At 39.3% G+C, this 15914-nt stretch overlaps 1 protein-coding gene across 1 annotated transcript in view; it reads right to left on the bottom strand.

The window, feature by feature from the left end:
* VPS13C (vacuolar protein sorting 13 homolog C) overlaps positions 1–15914 on the bottom strand; it is a 6956796-nt gene that overhangs the window by 3932680 nt on the left and 3008202 nt on the right. Inside the window, exons 32-33 of the mRNA XM_044076309.1 lie at positions 4228–4257; positions 4106–4154 (exon numbers count right to left, since the gene is read on the bottom strand). Of these exons, the coding sequence (XP_043932244.1) occupies positions 4106–4154; positions 4228–4257 (79 nt within the window). The remainder of the gene's footprint in view (positions 1–4105; positions 4155–4227; positions 4258–15914) is intronic.

Genomic DNA, 15914 nt, shown 5'->3' on the forward strand with positions numbered 1-15914 from the left:
TTTATGTGGGGGCATACTCAACCAGGACCATCTCTAGTTTTCTTAAAAGTTTGCCCCTCTCCACTGTAGACATCAAGATCTCAACAGTCGCACTTGAATTTAAAATAAATAAATTCTCTTTGTAGCATTTGCAATAAAATAACTGAAAGCCATAACATAGTACCCTAACATAGTATGCTGTAATACAAATACCTAATACCCCAGAAATCTTATCTATCACTGAAACTTTGCCTAAGCCCAATATAAAGGACCTATAAATTATTTTTACCATGCTGTAATATCAAAGCATTAAAAATAGGAGCTCTAGCCATTTTCCAACCAAATTCATAAAAAACTCTCATCTTAACCCATTTCTGTAACAGACTTTCTTAATGCTGAGTTTCTTTTATACTCCTATAACCTGACAAAAGGTTGTGAAACAATAGTTGTATACATGGAAAGAATTTGGCCTTTACTTAAAGGTACCTTACTGGGTATCTAATTTTATTGTTAATGAGAAAATAGTAGGGGTCATCAGTGCTGATAAGTAAAATTTTAGCCCAGACTTTCCTTTTATTAGCTTGATGCTCTATGGCTTCATACAACTTATAACTTGTCCTGCAGGATGCCACAAATCTAATGGTGGTAGTACTTTGCCAGATTGGATAATGGTATCTGACCCTAGCATGTATATTTTTCTTCTTGTACTCTTCCTCATACCATCATTGACATCCTCCCTGCATATTCTAATGGACTTTTTACCCACCAACCTAAATGACCTTCTTATCAAATAATTCATAGCAATGAATGTTTAGCTTTGGGACAGTTATATCCACCCAAAAATCCTGTAAATAGTCCGGACAAAACAACCTACTTTTAGATTAGGCTGTGTAAGAATTTAATACAAAGTTTGTAAGTATTTCCAATTATCATGCACCATTAAGAAAAAGAGCAAAAGTTAACTACTTTCCTTGGCTGAGCAAAAGTGCTTAACTTTTCATGCAAAATAGAGAGAAACCCAGGGAGACTTAGTTGAAAGATAACACATGCCAAAACCTGTGAAATTGTAGCCCTGAACTAAAAGTCATCTAAACCCTTTTCGAATTCTTCTGCAGCAGACATTGCATTCCAGTTCATCTCGTACTTAATTGAGAGCATGAGAACCTCACTAAGGTTACTCCTTCCGTAACCCACAGTACACATTATCGGTGCCTTACTAACTCATTTCTTTTCACTGTACAGCCCATATTAAAAAAAATCCTGCAAAAACAAAACCCAGTAGAATACTTCAAAAGTGTAGCTGATGCTGTATCCAACCCCCATCTCTGTTCTTATAAACAGGTCATTAAAATAATTCTGTGTTTCAAACCTTTAGAAAAATTTCATTCTACTACACAAAGGATTTAACTCTGCTGAATTGTGAAACTTCAGACTTCTACCTATATTGTTGTCATTGCTTCAGTTTCTGGAAAGTGTTTGCATAACCCCCTTGAATAGCTCCTCTGTACCACCCATCAAGGATTTCATTATGTCCACAGCACAACCTCTGCCTTAATAAGCTTCACAAACCATCATTAAAGCAATTTGACAACAACCGTTCCCAGTGTCTCACATATCAACCTCCTGCAGCAAATGTTTTATCTAGATTTATACCAGACAACTCTTAAATGGTTGTAGCTACTTTTTTCGCAGACAGTCTGTAAAATGTCGTAACACACTCTTCCTTCTTGCCAGTTACAGTAGTCATTCCCCAAGAATCTATTAATGGTGTCTCCTCTTTAATGCTTTTTCTTTCAAAAAAACATTTAATAGTAATCATATTGTTTAACCTGGGAAATTTATCAGTCCCCATACTCAACTGCCATAAAGTTTCTCTTTGCTGTAATATACCTATATGATCAGCTAAAACTTGTTCTCCAATAGAAAATAAAAACTTTTTACATTATAGACACACCACTGAATGTTACAAAAGTGCATTTTTATTGTTTCTTTTCAGTACTGTAAAGATGTTCCATAATTTGGTTTTGTAACTTTCTAGTTGTCATTCCAATATAAAATGCAGTTTTTCCTGAACCTACACTTAAATAAACCCCCCCATTGTTTTACGATGAAACCTACATGGTACAATGTATGTTAAATTTTCTAAACTAATGTAAGCAATAGTTGGACTATTTTCGAAGGAAACAAAGAAATATATAGGATTATAGGTGAAGTTCCTCATTTTGTTTACTAAAATAGTATTATAAAAATTTTATTACAGAAGAATAATTCAGAAATTATAGGACAAACTTCTTCAACTGAAAAAAGTAAAGGGATGTACAAGTGTGGAGAGTGTAATGTTTATCAGTATATTTTAGAAGGACCATACATTAGTTTTAAATTTTAACTTGTACATTGATACAGTGTTATTTAAACATATTGATAGATTAATTGAAGTTAATTGCATTAGCTTTTCTGTTGTTTAGCAGTTGCATATAAGGGTTTTAACTTTTTTTTTTATAAGTCATTCTGGTGAAGTCATAGAGTCGAAAGTGTAGAATAAAGTTTCTTGCATGTTAATCCTGTTTGTTCTCTTGCTGATTGTTGTGGAGTGGTTTTTGATTTAGTTTGGAAGTTTTTGTAACCACTGTCCGATTCTGTGGAATTTTTTGGTTTGTATACTGCAACAAAATTTGCTGCTAACAAACCCTATAGAACTTGCACTGCTCTGCCGTAAAACAGTTACAATGACTTACCCTATCGTCTCCCATAACTCAGCTAGTTGTGACTTGTGACATATTTTATAAACCATTCAAAATGCTCAGCATTAAGCAGTATTCTCCAAAACTACTACCTCAACAGACCACCATGCTCGTATACTAAAAACAATTCTCTCCACTTGCAAACCTTGGAGATCTCCCTCTGGATACTGGAAGTCAATTTCACTTGCCCTGAGCTCCATTTTTAACCTCCTCCCATGCAACTAAACACTTTCTAAACTCTCCTCCAGCTAATTGAATAAACAAACCTAGTAAAGCCCTCCACTTAAAATAGTGTTGAGATATTCTTATATTCCTTGTTATACACACACTTAATCATTATCATCAACCCCTTTTACCCAGTTTTATATTGCTCATCTTCACTGTTGCACCATCTGCTCATAATATATAAATATTACTAGTCTCCACCCATACCAACAACTCCTGAGTTTTATTTAATCTATTTTTTCCTTAAAATTTCTTTAAATGCACTTCTGTCACTTTCTTTATGGCTTCTTTTATTACTTCCTGTTCACATTCCAAAACGTTCAAGTGTAATTCACGTCTGTCCCCCCAGTCCACCCCCGAAATTTCAGCCGTCATATTCATTATACCCAATAGATAGATATATATGTATGTATATATATATATATATATATATATATATATGCCATTTTAATGGTATATCTCTGCCAATTACTCATTCTCTTATTTTTTACAGCAATTATGGTATTCCATTGGTATGTCTTTGCCAGTAAATTGTTTTCTCTAATTTCTTGTAACGACTATAGTAAATCATTTCTATCGCATATATTCATCTTACATGTTACTGATTGTCTTAATATCATCTTTACTGGAAATTTTCTTTATAGCCCTGTGCTGAAAATGGGTACCATTGTCCAGATGCACATTCCCAGTAAACAAATCAAGTAAATAAGCAAACAAGCAGTCTAACTGGTTAACAGTGTGCAAAATAAATTCAGTTCACACCTAAAAAGAAGCCTTTCCAAAAATGACTATTCTCAAAAAAATGATGTAGCATTCTGATGGCCTGAGTGTAGTAATACATGTGAGAGCAAGCTCTGAACAGGTATTAGTGCATGCCCAGACTTTGCCTGTGATGCATAGGAGCTTGACCATTATGTAGTAGCAGTCTTTAATCTCTTCTGCATACAGGTGAACAACAGAAACTACATGAAGGACATTTTTCTTCTAGACTGATGGAAAAAAAAAAGGTCTCATGCCAATATAAAAAAGTCTTAAAAGTACTTTCACCCTACTTTCTTCTTTCTGGACTTCTAGTAGAGGATGTCTAGGGTTCTTCAGGTTGTACTGGAATGTCTTCATTGCATCACACTCCCCAGAACCGCTTGTTAAAGCACAAGCACACCCTGCATCATTAAGTCAACTTCAGTGACTATCAGAGCCATAGCCCTCCTTTTATTCACCATTTTAATGAAATAAGTGTTTATTAACAACAGTTCCTGTGAGAGGCTTCTCTAGCTATTACAAAAATGTTTCTGTTTGTCTTGCAGAAACACTAGTATTTCATAGGTTTATAGGTAGGTACTAGGCTATTAGCCCTAGGGTCTATATAAACTTAGCCAAAAAGGTACCCTGGCTTTCGCCACCCAAGAAAATTATTTTCCTGTGCCCCTGTCGAGCAGAGCCACAGAAGTGATCCCTGGAATGAATTTCCTATTTCCCATCCAATCATCAAGATTTTTCTTGAAGAGTGCTAATGAGGAGCTCCGTTTGACATAGATAAGTAGTCTGTTCCAGAGTATGGGAAGTCTCTGGGACAGGAATCTGTCCCTCCATCATGTTCTGTTTATTGTGGTGACAAGCTTTAGGTCCCTAGAGCGTGTAGCTCGGAGGGATTGGGATTTCTTTAAGTGGAGCATGCCCAACAGCTCTGGGTTTGACATAGCTTTGTATGTTGGGCAGAGATCACCTCTGAGTAGGCAATACGCGATAGAGTAAAGCTAGAGTTTTTTTGAGATGGTCTGCATAGGGCATCTGTTTGAGGCCAGTAATCCTCTTTGTGAGGTATTTCTGTGGCCTTTACAGTTGTTGTAGAAGTCTTGTGAGGTACATACCAAAGGAGGCGTTGTAGTCTATAATGGGTCTAATGAGTGATGAGTAGAGGGGAACAATGACCTCTTTTTTTCTGGATGAGAAACCTTTTGTGATGAGTGAGCCACATAGAAGGATTTCCTGACCACTGTGGCTATGTGATTATCAAAGGAGACATTGCTGTCCACCTGTGTCCCAAGGTCTCATCACACTTTCAGCGTTAAGTAGACTACCACTTATGTGGTAGTTTTTGGGTACAGAATTTTTACCAAAGGAGATGACAATACACTTTTTGGCAGTGAGCTTCAGGCCATGGCTTTGACACAAGGCATCTGTCTCAGTGAGGCCCTTTTGTAGTATGTCCCTATCGTTAGGAGTTTCAATTATGGCTCCTAGTTTGCAGTCATCTGCAAACTTTGTTAGTCAAAGACTTTCTGTGTTAGCCTGTACTTCAGAGAAGTAGATACCAAACAGGACTGGACCCAGGACTGAACCCTGTGGTACTCCACTTGTCAGTGGTCTGGAGTCAGATTTGGAGTCTGCTACTTTCACAGTGTGGGTTCTGTCCGTGAGCCAGTTGGCAACCCATCTTGTGACACAGGAATTTATACCTAGTTTAGTGAGCTTATCTATAATTCCCGAGTGGGGGATGGTGTCGAAAGCCTTGGCGAGATTTAGATAAGCTGTGTGAACCACCTTACCATCATCTATGGCTTTGGTGACTGCTTCAAAGAAGTCAGTCAGGTTTAGGAGACATAATCTGCCATTTACAAACCCGAGCTGGGTAGTGTCCAGAGGTGGAGATTACCAATGTCTTTCTTTGAGTTCCATAATGATACGTTCCATGGCCTTGCAGACCAGGCTCATCAAGCTGATGGGGCGGTAGTTCCCGGGGACCGTTGTGGCTCCCCCTTTGTGGAGTGGGATAACTGTTGCAGACCGAAGATGGATAACTCAGGAACACAGTTGTATTTTAGTTTATTAGACTCCAATGATCGCCAACAGCAGCAATAAACAGCACAGTCAAACTAAACAAACATAACGTTGTCGCGTTGTTAGTATGCACTTCATCAGATGAATAATGAACTTACTTAACCATCTTTATATACTGTCACTAATAAATTGATTAATTAATAAATTGATAAATTGGTTTATATTATATTACAACCAATAAAAAACTTTGCCCATATCTAGTGCATTTAAATGAAGTATTGTAGTTTTCATTGTTTGTATTAGCTATTGGATTTTTTAAAAAAACACTAAATGCTTTAATAAACGTGTTAAAAAACAAATAAAAATCCACTTTCAACATATTAATTAATGACAAAAAAGTCAGTATAAAATGCAGGCATTAATCAATTTATTAGTGACAAGTATATAAAGATGGTTAAGTAAGTTCATTATTCATCTGATGAAGTGCATACTTTGAAAACGAAAACGCAGTGACGTTGAAAGGCGTTTATGTTTGTTTAGTTTGGACTGTGCTGTTTAATTTGCTGCTGTTGGCGATCATTTTGGAGTCTAATAAACCCTAGGAAATTACAAGCTGTGTTCCTGAGTTATCCGTACTTTCGAGTTATTGATCTTTATTACCACATCTGTTTGTTTGGATAACTGTCGCAGTGTGACATTCAATGAGCACAAAGCCTGAGGTGAGGCTATGATTGAACGTAGTACTTGGGTAGGGTGCCAGTTCATTCTGTAGTTGGTGTACAGCGCAGCCTAGGATATTGTCAGGTCCCATGGATGCTGTGTTCTTGGCTTTGGAGAGTGTGCTTTTTACCTGTGCAGCCGTGATTATAGGAACTTTGTATTCTTCCGGTGTATAGAGATGTGCCCTCTAGGGGGTGAGAGGGGGGTAAAGTTAGCACTGCCAGGATGTTGGCAATATCAGTTGGTTCTGTATATTTAGTGCCATTGTGCTGTAACTCAGAGCAGATCTGAGTGTTGCCATTGAGATTCTTGACATAGCTATAGAATGCTTTGTGGTTGTCTTTAGAGTCAGTGGCAATTTTGTTTTCGTAACTAGCTTTGGAGAATTTTATGAGGGATCTCAGCTTCTTACTGAGGTTGACCAGGGAGTTCCTCCAGTCATGGGAGTTTACTCTTTTTTGCAACAGTTTCTTTCTTCTGTTGTAGAGTTTGTCTATAGCAGAGGAACACCAGGTTGGCTTCCTTTTTTTGGAGGATAGCATCTTGGTTCTGTTAGTTATAGCATGATCCATGCACTCGTGTAAGTGCTTATAAAGTGCATTTGTGTAGGATTCAGCAGTCGTACCTCTATTGTCAGTCTGCATGGGTGTCATGAAGTTTGCCACTTCTGTGTTAAGAAGTGTGAAGTTGGCTTTGGAAAAGTTTTTTACGGTGGTTTCCCTAATTGGGGGTGGGGGCGAGATGTTGATGTCTAGGGTGATTAGCTTGTGGTTGAATCTGACCAACGAGGAATTTACCTCTGGTGTGGAACACTGGTTGCCCATGTTGGTAATGACCAGGTCTAGGATATTGCTGACCCTGGTGGGGGTGTGAATAAGTTGATCCAAGGCATTTGAATTTTTGAATTCCAGAAAACGTTGTGCAAAAGAGTTGGTACACGAGTAGTTTTCCCAGTTAATGGTGGGGTAGTTGAAATCGCCCATTATTAGGGTGTTGTACCCTAATACTTTCCAGTGTATCAATAAATGAGGAGTGAGAATCCTGGGGCATGGTAGGGAGTCTGTAGCAAGCTACAGTTTGAATTGCAGTCTTGCCCAGAGTTAGTTGCACTTGGATAATCTCGGATGCATTATGCTGTGCAACTAGCCTGGAGGTGTGGATATCCTTAATGAATATGGGCACGTCTCCACCTTTAGTTATTCATTCCAGGTTAGGTGGCCGAAAGGTATGGTATGAATTGTAGCCTGGTAATGCAGGGGTGCTCTCTGGAGCTTTGAACCAGGTCTCTGTCACTGCACAAATGTCAATGTTCTCCATTTTAAGGAGTGCCTCGAGTAAATGCATTTTGAGGTTTAGACTTCTAGCATTGAGTAGCACTACCCTCAGATTTTGCTTGCTTGTACCTGTTACGGTGGTGAATTTGTCATTTGAACCTTGCCTATATATATATTCATATAAAGTATACAAATAAAAATTTACTAGCAATAGTAGTTGCTCATTATATAACCATAAACATAAAACTTTAGCTAGCAGACTCAGTAGGAGAGAAGGAAACTATGTATACATCTTTCAAAAAGCCATCTAAACATCTTTCTCCATCCTTGCATAACCTGACGTTCTGTTTTACTTAAAAAAAAAAAAAAAAAAAAAAGTCTTTCTTTAGTATATGACACACAGCATTCTCAGTTTTGGGGAAAGGCTCATCTCTGGGAGTTTTCCATTGCCTAGCCAAAATAATTCTTGTAGCGGTATATAAGAAAAGAGAACTTGTATTTCATCCCTGTCCCAAACCCTGAGAGGATATTGTAGCATTAATTCAAAGAATTCACAAAACTTAAGTGTTTAATGCTGAAAAACAGTTCAGTATATTGTCCATTTGATTCCACCTATATTGAACTCAACAGTCCCAGCGTGTGTATTCCATCCGACACTTCCAGCATCTGTTGTCCAGTCTTTTAGTCTTGTATATAGCCCTTGAGGAGTTAAAGAACAGAGATGTAACATTTTTATAGGGTGATCCTGTAAGCCAGACCAGTTTTGTAATAAATCACAATTTTTTCCATTTTTTCCCATTTTTGCATTACCTACGAATATTCCCTTCTTCACTCTGCCATTAGATCCTCAGTCTTAACATTGAACTAGTTGCCCTCCTAAAATGCATGTCTAGCTGACACCATGTTCATGGTTCCATTTAATACTAGTCCACTTATCCCATGAGGTTATTCTAATAATATTCTTCTTCCTAGTCTTTTCACAATTTTCCAGTAAGAAGGGGGTGTGTGTGTGTGCGCGCGCGCGCTAGCAAACACACACACACACACGCACACGCACACACACGCACACGCACACGCACACACACACACACACACACACACACACACACACACATATATATATATGTATATACACACATGTGTATATATATATTACAGTAAATTCTCACTTATACCATGTACCAGCATACAAGCCAGTCTAAAAGCGCAAAGCAGAGCCTCTTCTGCTCAATGCGGAACAGCCCACACTATGCATACAGGTAGCTAGGTGATCTGGCTTCTTGGGCAGTTCCCAAGACTGGCAACCCTCTTAACCCAAAACTGAGAACAAAAAAAGCTCTTCTGCTGTGAAATGCTTCATCAGTTACTAGCACACTGAGCTCATGAACGCAGTACTCTAATCCTATCCTGACTTAGGAATGGGGTCCATTCCTATCATGGTATTAGAAACCCAAAATGCTTGGAGAAATTAAACTGAGAAAAAGTTGTCTTTGTAAAACAATACGTACCCCAGCTTCTGTAATGCTTGTAGATCATGATCAGTTTCAACAAGTCCATGCTGGCACTATCACAATTTCTTATGTTCATTGGCAACCAGTTGGATGGGGTACAAATCCCCCCACCCCCAAACATATTACCACCAATAGATTTGACTATATCATACCTTTGCCATAGCTCAAGACCTGATGCATTCTCCATTCTCATCGTCTTTGGCTTTAGGGCAGCCACTGTACAAACTGTCCACCATGCCGGATTATATATGCTCTTTTGTGGACACTAAACGAGCTGTGGTATCAAGCAACACAGCTCATGACAAGTACTGTCAAAGACGTGATCTGATGATGTTAATCTTCTTTCCATTCATCACTGATGGGGTTCGGTTCCGAGCCCTCAGAACTGAGTCAGCCTAGTACCAAGCTCGCGCCAGCCAAAAAACTCTCGAGCTAATCTTCTACCCACAATGCCCTTCTCCCTGTTACCTCAGATCTCATTTGCTGCGTAAAGTCGCGTTTCAGCTGGGCTCTCAGCTAAGTGGAAACTTTTTGATATTTTGTGAGAAAATTGTTTGATTCTCTTATCGTTAGTGGTTTAGGTCCATTGATCTTCACTATTACAGTTAGATTTACCCCTTTTTCTCTTTGCTTCTACCCGTTTGGTAATCTTCTGTGTACCCTTTGTGGTACGGCCCTCTCTCTTTATCCTTGTGGTATTCCTTGAGTACCATACCTGGTATTCCTTCTTTTTTCTATCTACTTGTGTGTTTTGCTCTTGGGATAGATAAGGTGTATTTTTTCTTTAGATTTAGGCTACACTAAATAGGATTTAAGATAGTATATGAAGACTTTGATTGTTGTATTAACTTGTCATGATGTCTGACTTGAGGTTTCAAGCACTGTACTTCGTATAATGGTAAACTTCCTAACAGTGACTCTCACAATGATTGGGTTTATTGCTTGGGGGTGTCCCATCTTTCGGTGCAGCCTCCCTGTGTAATTAGCCAAAGTTTTAACCAGGGCACTTTGAACGAGTGCAAGAATAAGTTAATTCTAAAGGGCCTACTTAAATCGCTCTTTTCAGAGGCTCTTTCTGCGACAGAGGTCTCAACCGCATCTAAGAAAGTTAAATAAAGGTCCCATTCAATTCCCTCTTGACCAGGGTACATCTGTGAAACCTAAGGTACAAAAATTTTCTTTGGAGCATAAATCTGCCTCATCGGCTCAGACCTTATCTACTTCAGGCACTGCGACTGTTAGTATATCAGTGACAGCTTTGGCACCGATACTGTCTCAGTTACTGACCATAAACCTGCCTACTACGACTTCGGCACCAGATGCCACTTAGGCACAGTGCACGCCTTCGATGCCTATCTCTGCAATGATTACTCAACCTACCATATTGGCTCCGAGTGCCCCTTCGGCACCTAGCTCTCTTATGGCTCCGGCTACAATAGATTTGACCACTGCTCCCGGTCTCCAAACTGGAGACTTTGATGCCTGTAGACCCCCATACCACGGACCCGATACTCTCAATCCTTAGACCCATTTCCAGGCCAAGTCTATAGCCCATTCCTAGGTTGACTAGACTCCACCTCGGGAGTATCCTCTAGATCCACCAGGAGCCTTATAGAACTTGATGTGGTGCGTCTTGTGGACCAGCTGCTGGCAGCCAGGGGTATACCCATGCCTTCCAAGACCCATTCCCCTATGGGATTTAGGTTCATTTCTCCGCAGACTTAATCCTATTCTCCTCCTTCGACCACCTCGGTTCCAAAGCCTTCTGCTCCATCTCTTTCAGAACCCCCCCCATCTCGGCACCAGTAGTGGACCTCACTTTGGTTCCGGGGCTGTCCCTTTGGTCCTCTGTTCCTACTGAACCTGTCCTTCCTCCACCCCGTGATTGGGCAACAGGCTCTTCTGTTGGTAGCATGGTCCCAAGTGTTTCTTGGGTTCCATCCTCTGTACCGGGAGCTTTGTCTCCTCCGATCCTGCTTGAGGTTCCATCTTTGGGAGCGGGTTTAACGGAGTGGGGTGAGAACCCGGATCTGAGGTTGTCCTTATCTGTTCCAGGCTCCCATCCCTCTTCAGGCGGACCTGCTTTCCATGTGATGGAGAGGGCTCTTGCTTCTGGATGGATTTCACCACTGTCAGAACCCCAGTTTTCTCCCCCTGAACTACAGCTGCCACAGGCCACCTCCTCAGAACTCCAGGCAGGGAAGCCACAGGAAACTCCTGTACAGGGTGCCCACTCTTCTGAGTCCTCCTCAAAAGCCCCCACTGAGGCGCCACCGCTGAAGAGATCATGCAAGAGGAAGCACATAGACTCAACTGAGGAGTCTGTTATGGAGGACAGGGATTTTGATGACGGGGAAGGGTCCGCATGGTCACCTCCTGTTGATGTCTCCTTCGCAGTCATCCTTGAAATGCTGAAACAGAGGGGTGACTGGAAGTCCACTAATCCTTATTCTGAGGAGTCAGTATTCCTGCAGGCCTTTCTGTGCCTGAACTTCTACCTCTTGGGTGAACCCGCCTGTAGACTATCTAGATCAGCTCATGGTGCAGCATGCCTGGAAGAATCCTGACTCTGAGGCGATCCCTTGGAGACCCAAGAAGATTCTCTCCCCACCTGAGGAACACCCACATTGGTCCAAAGGTTTACCAGTTGATATGGTGGTGGCGGCGGCCACTTAAAAGCACCTAGCTGAAGAGAGTCCTGTCCACCCACCCAACAGAGTCCCAGGTCATGGACAGATTGGGGAACGAGTTTTTGCATCAGTGACCTTTGCCATATGGTCCCTGAACTACTTGCCACATTTTACAAGACTCCAAAGAGACTTGATTTCCGAACTCTATGGAGCAGTCGTAGGGCAGGTGTCTGACGAGGTTAGAGATAAAGTTGCCCCGCAGCTCGTACCCCTGGAATCTATCTCCAATTCATCCATGAGGTTTCTTTCACATGCAACCAAAGGAGTGGCTAGAGCTGCGGGTTCAGGCATAGTTATGAGATGTCACGCCCGGATGTGCATTTGTGACATTGCAGACCTCTTCAAGTCTTCCTTTTTGAATGCTCTCATTGAAGCATCTTCCCTGTTTAGCTCCAAGGTTAAGAACACTCTAGCCAGGTGTGAGCAGGACTGTAAGATCCTGTCTGCCTTAGGCCTACGGTTTTCCAACCCTCAAAGTTCCTTCTCCAGGAATCAGAGGAGTGGGAAGATGTGGCACAAAAAATCTCAGGGTCCTTTCCGTGCTACATGTGCTGATAATACCCCCAGGGGCAGAGAGGGTAACAATTCCAGAAGACGCCCCTTTTGAGGCAGAGGAGATCCACTCAACCAAGGCCCCAGAGTTTCCTTCTCTGGACAGCCTTACCAGCGCTCCTGAAGAGTGGCCTGATTGCTTGCCTCTGGAAGCAGTCGGGGGTCATTTCTTTCTGCACCAAGTTGCTTGGCTGTCTTATCACCACCGATCGTTGGGTGCAGAACATCATTACCAGAGGTTGCACCATTCCCCTCATATCTTATCCAAAACTTCCAACAAAACTCACCGATGTTCCACCCAATCAGTGGGAAGAAGCATTACCCTCCATCTCTTATTAACAATATATGTAACAAGATCTCTAATGATAGACACACTAAATATTTACCAATTTTACTACATGGTTTTACACCTAATACTTCAAAACCAAGTAACATTAACAGAACCCTTAGTTTCCCATTACCTATCTCTAGGGACATGTCACAAATTAGAAATGTCATCTCGAATAACTGGGACTTAACTGAATCACAATTTATGTCAGCTGCTATTGGCACATCACCTACCTTTTCATTTAAAAGAACCAAAACCATAAGAATTAGTTTAGAAAACAGAAATCTACCTTTTCTTATTAATTCTACTTCTACTTCTAACTCTCAGAATGGGATGCATTCATGTAATAAATGTGTGGTATGCCCTAACATTTTCACAGGATCTCAATACACATTCACACATTGTAATTATACTGTAAAGTTTTCAAAATATTTCTTCTGCCATTCTACAGCAGTAGTATATGCAGGTATTTGTGCATCTTGTAAAGCATTTTATGTAGGTAAAACTACAAGAAAACTTTCAGATAGAATTAAGGAGCATCTAGGAGCCATCAGGGCAAAGAACTTAAATAATGCCCTTGCTAAACATAGCATTTTTTGTACTACTTTTAGTAAATTTTAATTCATAGTATTAGAACAAGTTAACTGTTTTTTTTGGAGATTCGGAATTATATTTAGAACTAAGAGAACTTAAATGGCAATTACTGCTTAATTCTGAAAAATACCCTGGTCTGAATGAAAGTGTTAATATTAAATGTGCTTTAAAATGGAAGATTTAATTCTATTTTGACAGTTGCTCTCTTTCTACAAAATGTGTTTGCATCCATCCTTGACCTTTGACACACTTGTTAGCCACCATTTGTACAGTTAAATTAATATTCATGTCTCCTACATGCATATTTAGTGCACAACACTGTACATTTGTTCAATGATTAGCTAACACAAAGCAGTGTTTATTAAATAATCATGCCCCTCTCATTCATATATATGTTCATGGTTATTGTGTTAGGATGATTGGCACAGTTTAAATATTGTCTGGTTGTACTATTGGTTACTGTACTAATAAGTTATTAGTAGTTCATAGTTTTTTTGTTTACATGTGACTCTAGTTACATATAATGTAAATACTGTTGACTATAGGTTATTCTGATGAAGCTCTTCCACCTAAATAAGAGAGAAAGCTTAATCTATTCAGTGTCTGAGTTTTTATTTCCTTTCTACTACCTCAGTATTAATTACTACGCCTAAAGGAAGTCTGAATATAAATAATTAAGATTCTTCTAGTGCACGGTGTGTAATATATATGTATATATATATATATATGTGTGTGTATATATATATATATATATATATATGTGTGTATATATATATATATATATGTTTGTAAATATATATATATATATATATATATATGTATATATATATATATATATATATATGTGTGTGTATATATATATATATATATATATATATATATATATGTGTGTGTGTGTATATATATATATATATATATATGTGTGTGTGTATATATATATATATATATATATGTGTGTGTGTGTATATATATATATATATATATATATGTATATATATATATATATATATATATATATATATAGCTAAACAACTTCTGAAACAATGAAAGACGAAGGAGCCAATAATAAGCTTTCGTCCCTTTAATAGTATACAGGACTTCTTCAGACAAATGATAAAGAATATACAGTGCTGTGATGTAATATGGTAAGAAAGTTCAAACAGTAGGCGGTAAAAGCAAGCTCTAACCAATAACATACATACATAAGAAATGTCAATCAAATATAGAAGTAACATATGATTTAGTGTAAGGATTGTCAATCAATTATAATGTTAACACAGAGAAGTACAGTAGCATAGTTAGTGTCCCCACCTTAATGCACATTTGACATTTAAGGTTTCATTTAAACCAGGAGGGGAATCAGCATTAAGCTTAAGTTGCCATAATAACTCTTTAACTTCCAAGAAATTGTTAAAATCACCAAAAAAGGAATCTATTTTTTGAAGTACTAAAAACTTAAAACCATGAAAATTACTGCAAGTCAGCTTATGCTTAGCCAATGCATTTTTATTGTCATTATTCCTAATGGCAGCAACATGCTCTTTTATTCTAGTGGAAAGCATTCTGGAAGTTTTCCCTACATAAAAAGCTGGGCAAGAATTGCACACAGCTGCATAAACTATATTGATGGTTTTACAATTAAAGTGTTTGTGGAAAGTGATAGAATATTTATTGTGTTGAAAAACAAAACGGCCACCAGCCAGGATATATGTACAGGCTACACAATTGCCACAGGGGAACATACCAGGAGTGGGCGAAGGTGGCAGATTATGTTCAAGAAGAAATTTGCTATCCCTGTTTTCAAATGAAAATCTTCATACAGCTGAACAGTCTCAATCTGCACCGGAAATGGTGGTTCGCCCTAAAATAAAGAATGTGTCCTGTGGTTCATCTATTTTACAATCTAATTCCTCACTTTCCTCAACTGATCCGGTTGTCCGCCCTAGAAGAAAGAACTTTCGGCCTGACTCTACGTTCAGTTCTTCTGAGCCCCTGCAGCGATTAAGCTCTCCTGCTGCCTCTTCGAATGAACTTAACAATTCTCTGCTGTGTGACTGCACATTATTACACCGGACTGTTGAATCTGGCTTAGAAAGATTCCCTACCAAAGCTGTTTTACCTACACGTGCTTTTCAAATTGAATTATCTCACCCTAGCACGCAGCTACCTACAGCCACAGAGTTTACTACAGCCACAGAGTTTAATTCAGCTTCAACTCTATTACTCAACTCTGATGCTCCCACTGTGAAAAGTCGCAATAACTTGTTCTCTGAAACTAATGTAGTGCGTACACATGCTCTGCATAATTCTAGCTTTATTTCTGCAAATTTTCAGACATCGGAAGAGATTCCTTCTCCAACATTATGCCTTACCTCATTATCTGACTCTATGTGTGATAAGGCGGGAAAGTTTTTCACACAAAACCATTCCGGACGACGCTTATCTCCCTTGGCGGGCCTGCCTCACGATATATCTTCACAGGATCAAAGGTCTTCTACCTTTGCCTCACAGAATCAAGG

Source organism: Protopterus annectens, chromosome 7.part0 (genome assembly GCF_019279795.1).
Source record: "Protopterus annectens isolate FY-2018-M chromosome 7.part0, PAN1.0, whole genome shotgun sequence".
Taxonomy (NCBI): Eukaryota; Metazoa; Chordata; order Ceratodontiformes; family Protopteridae; genus Protopterus; species Protopterus annectens.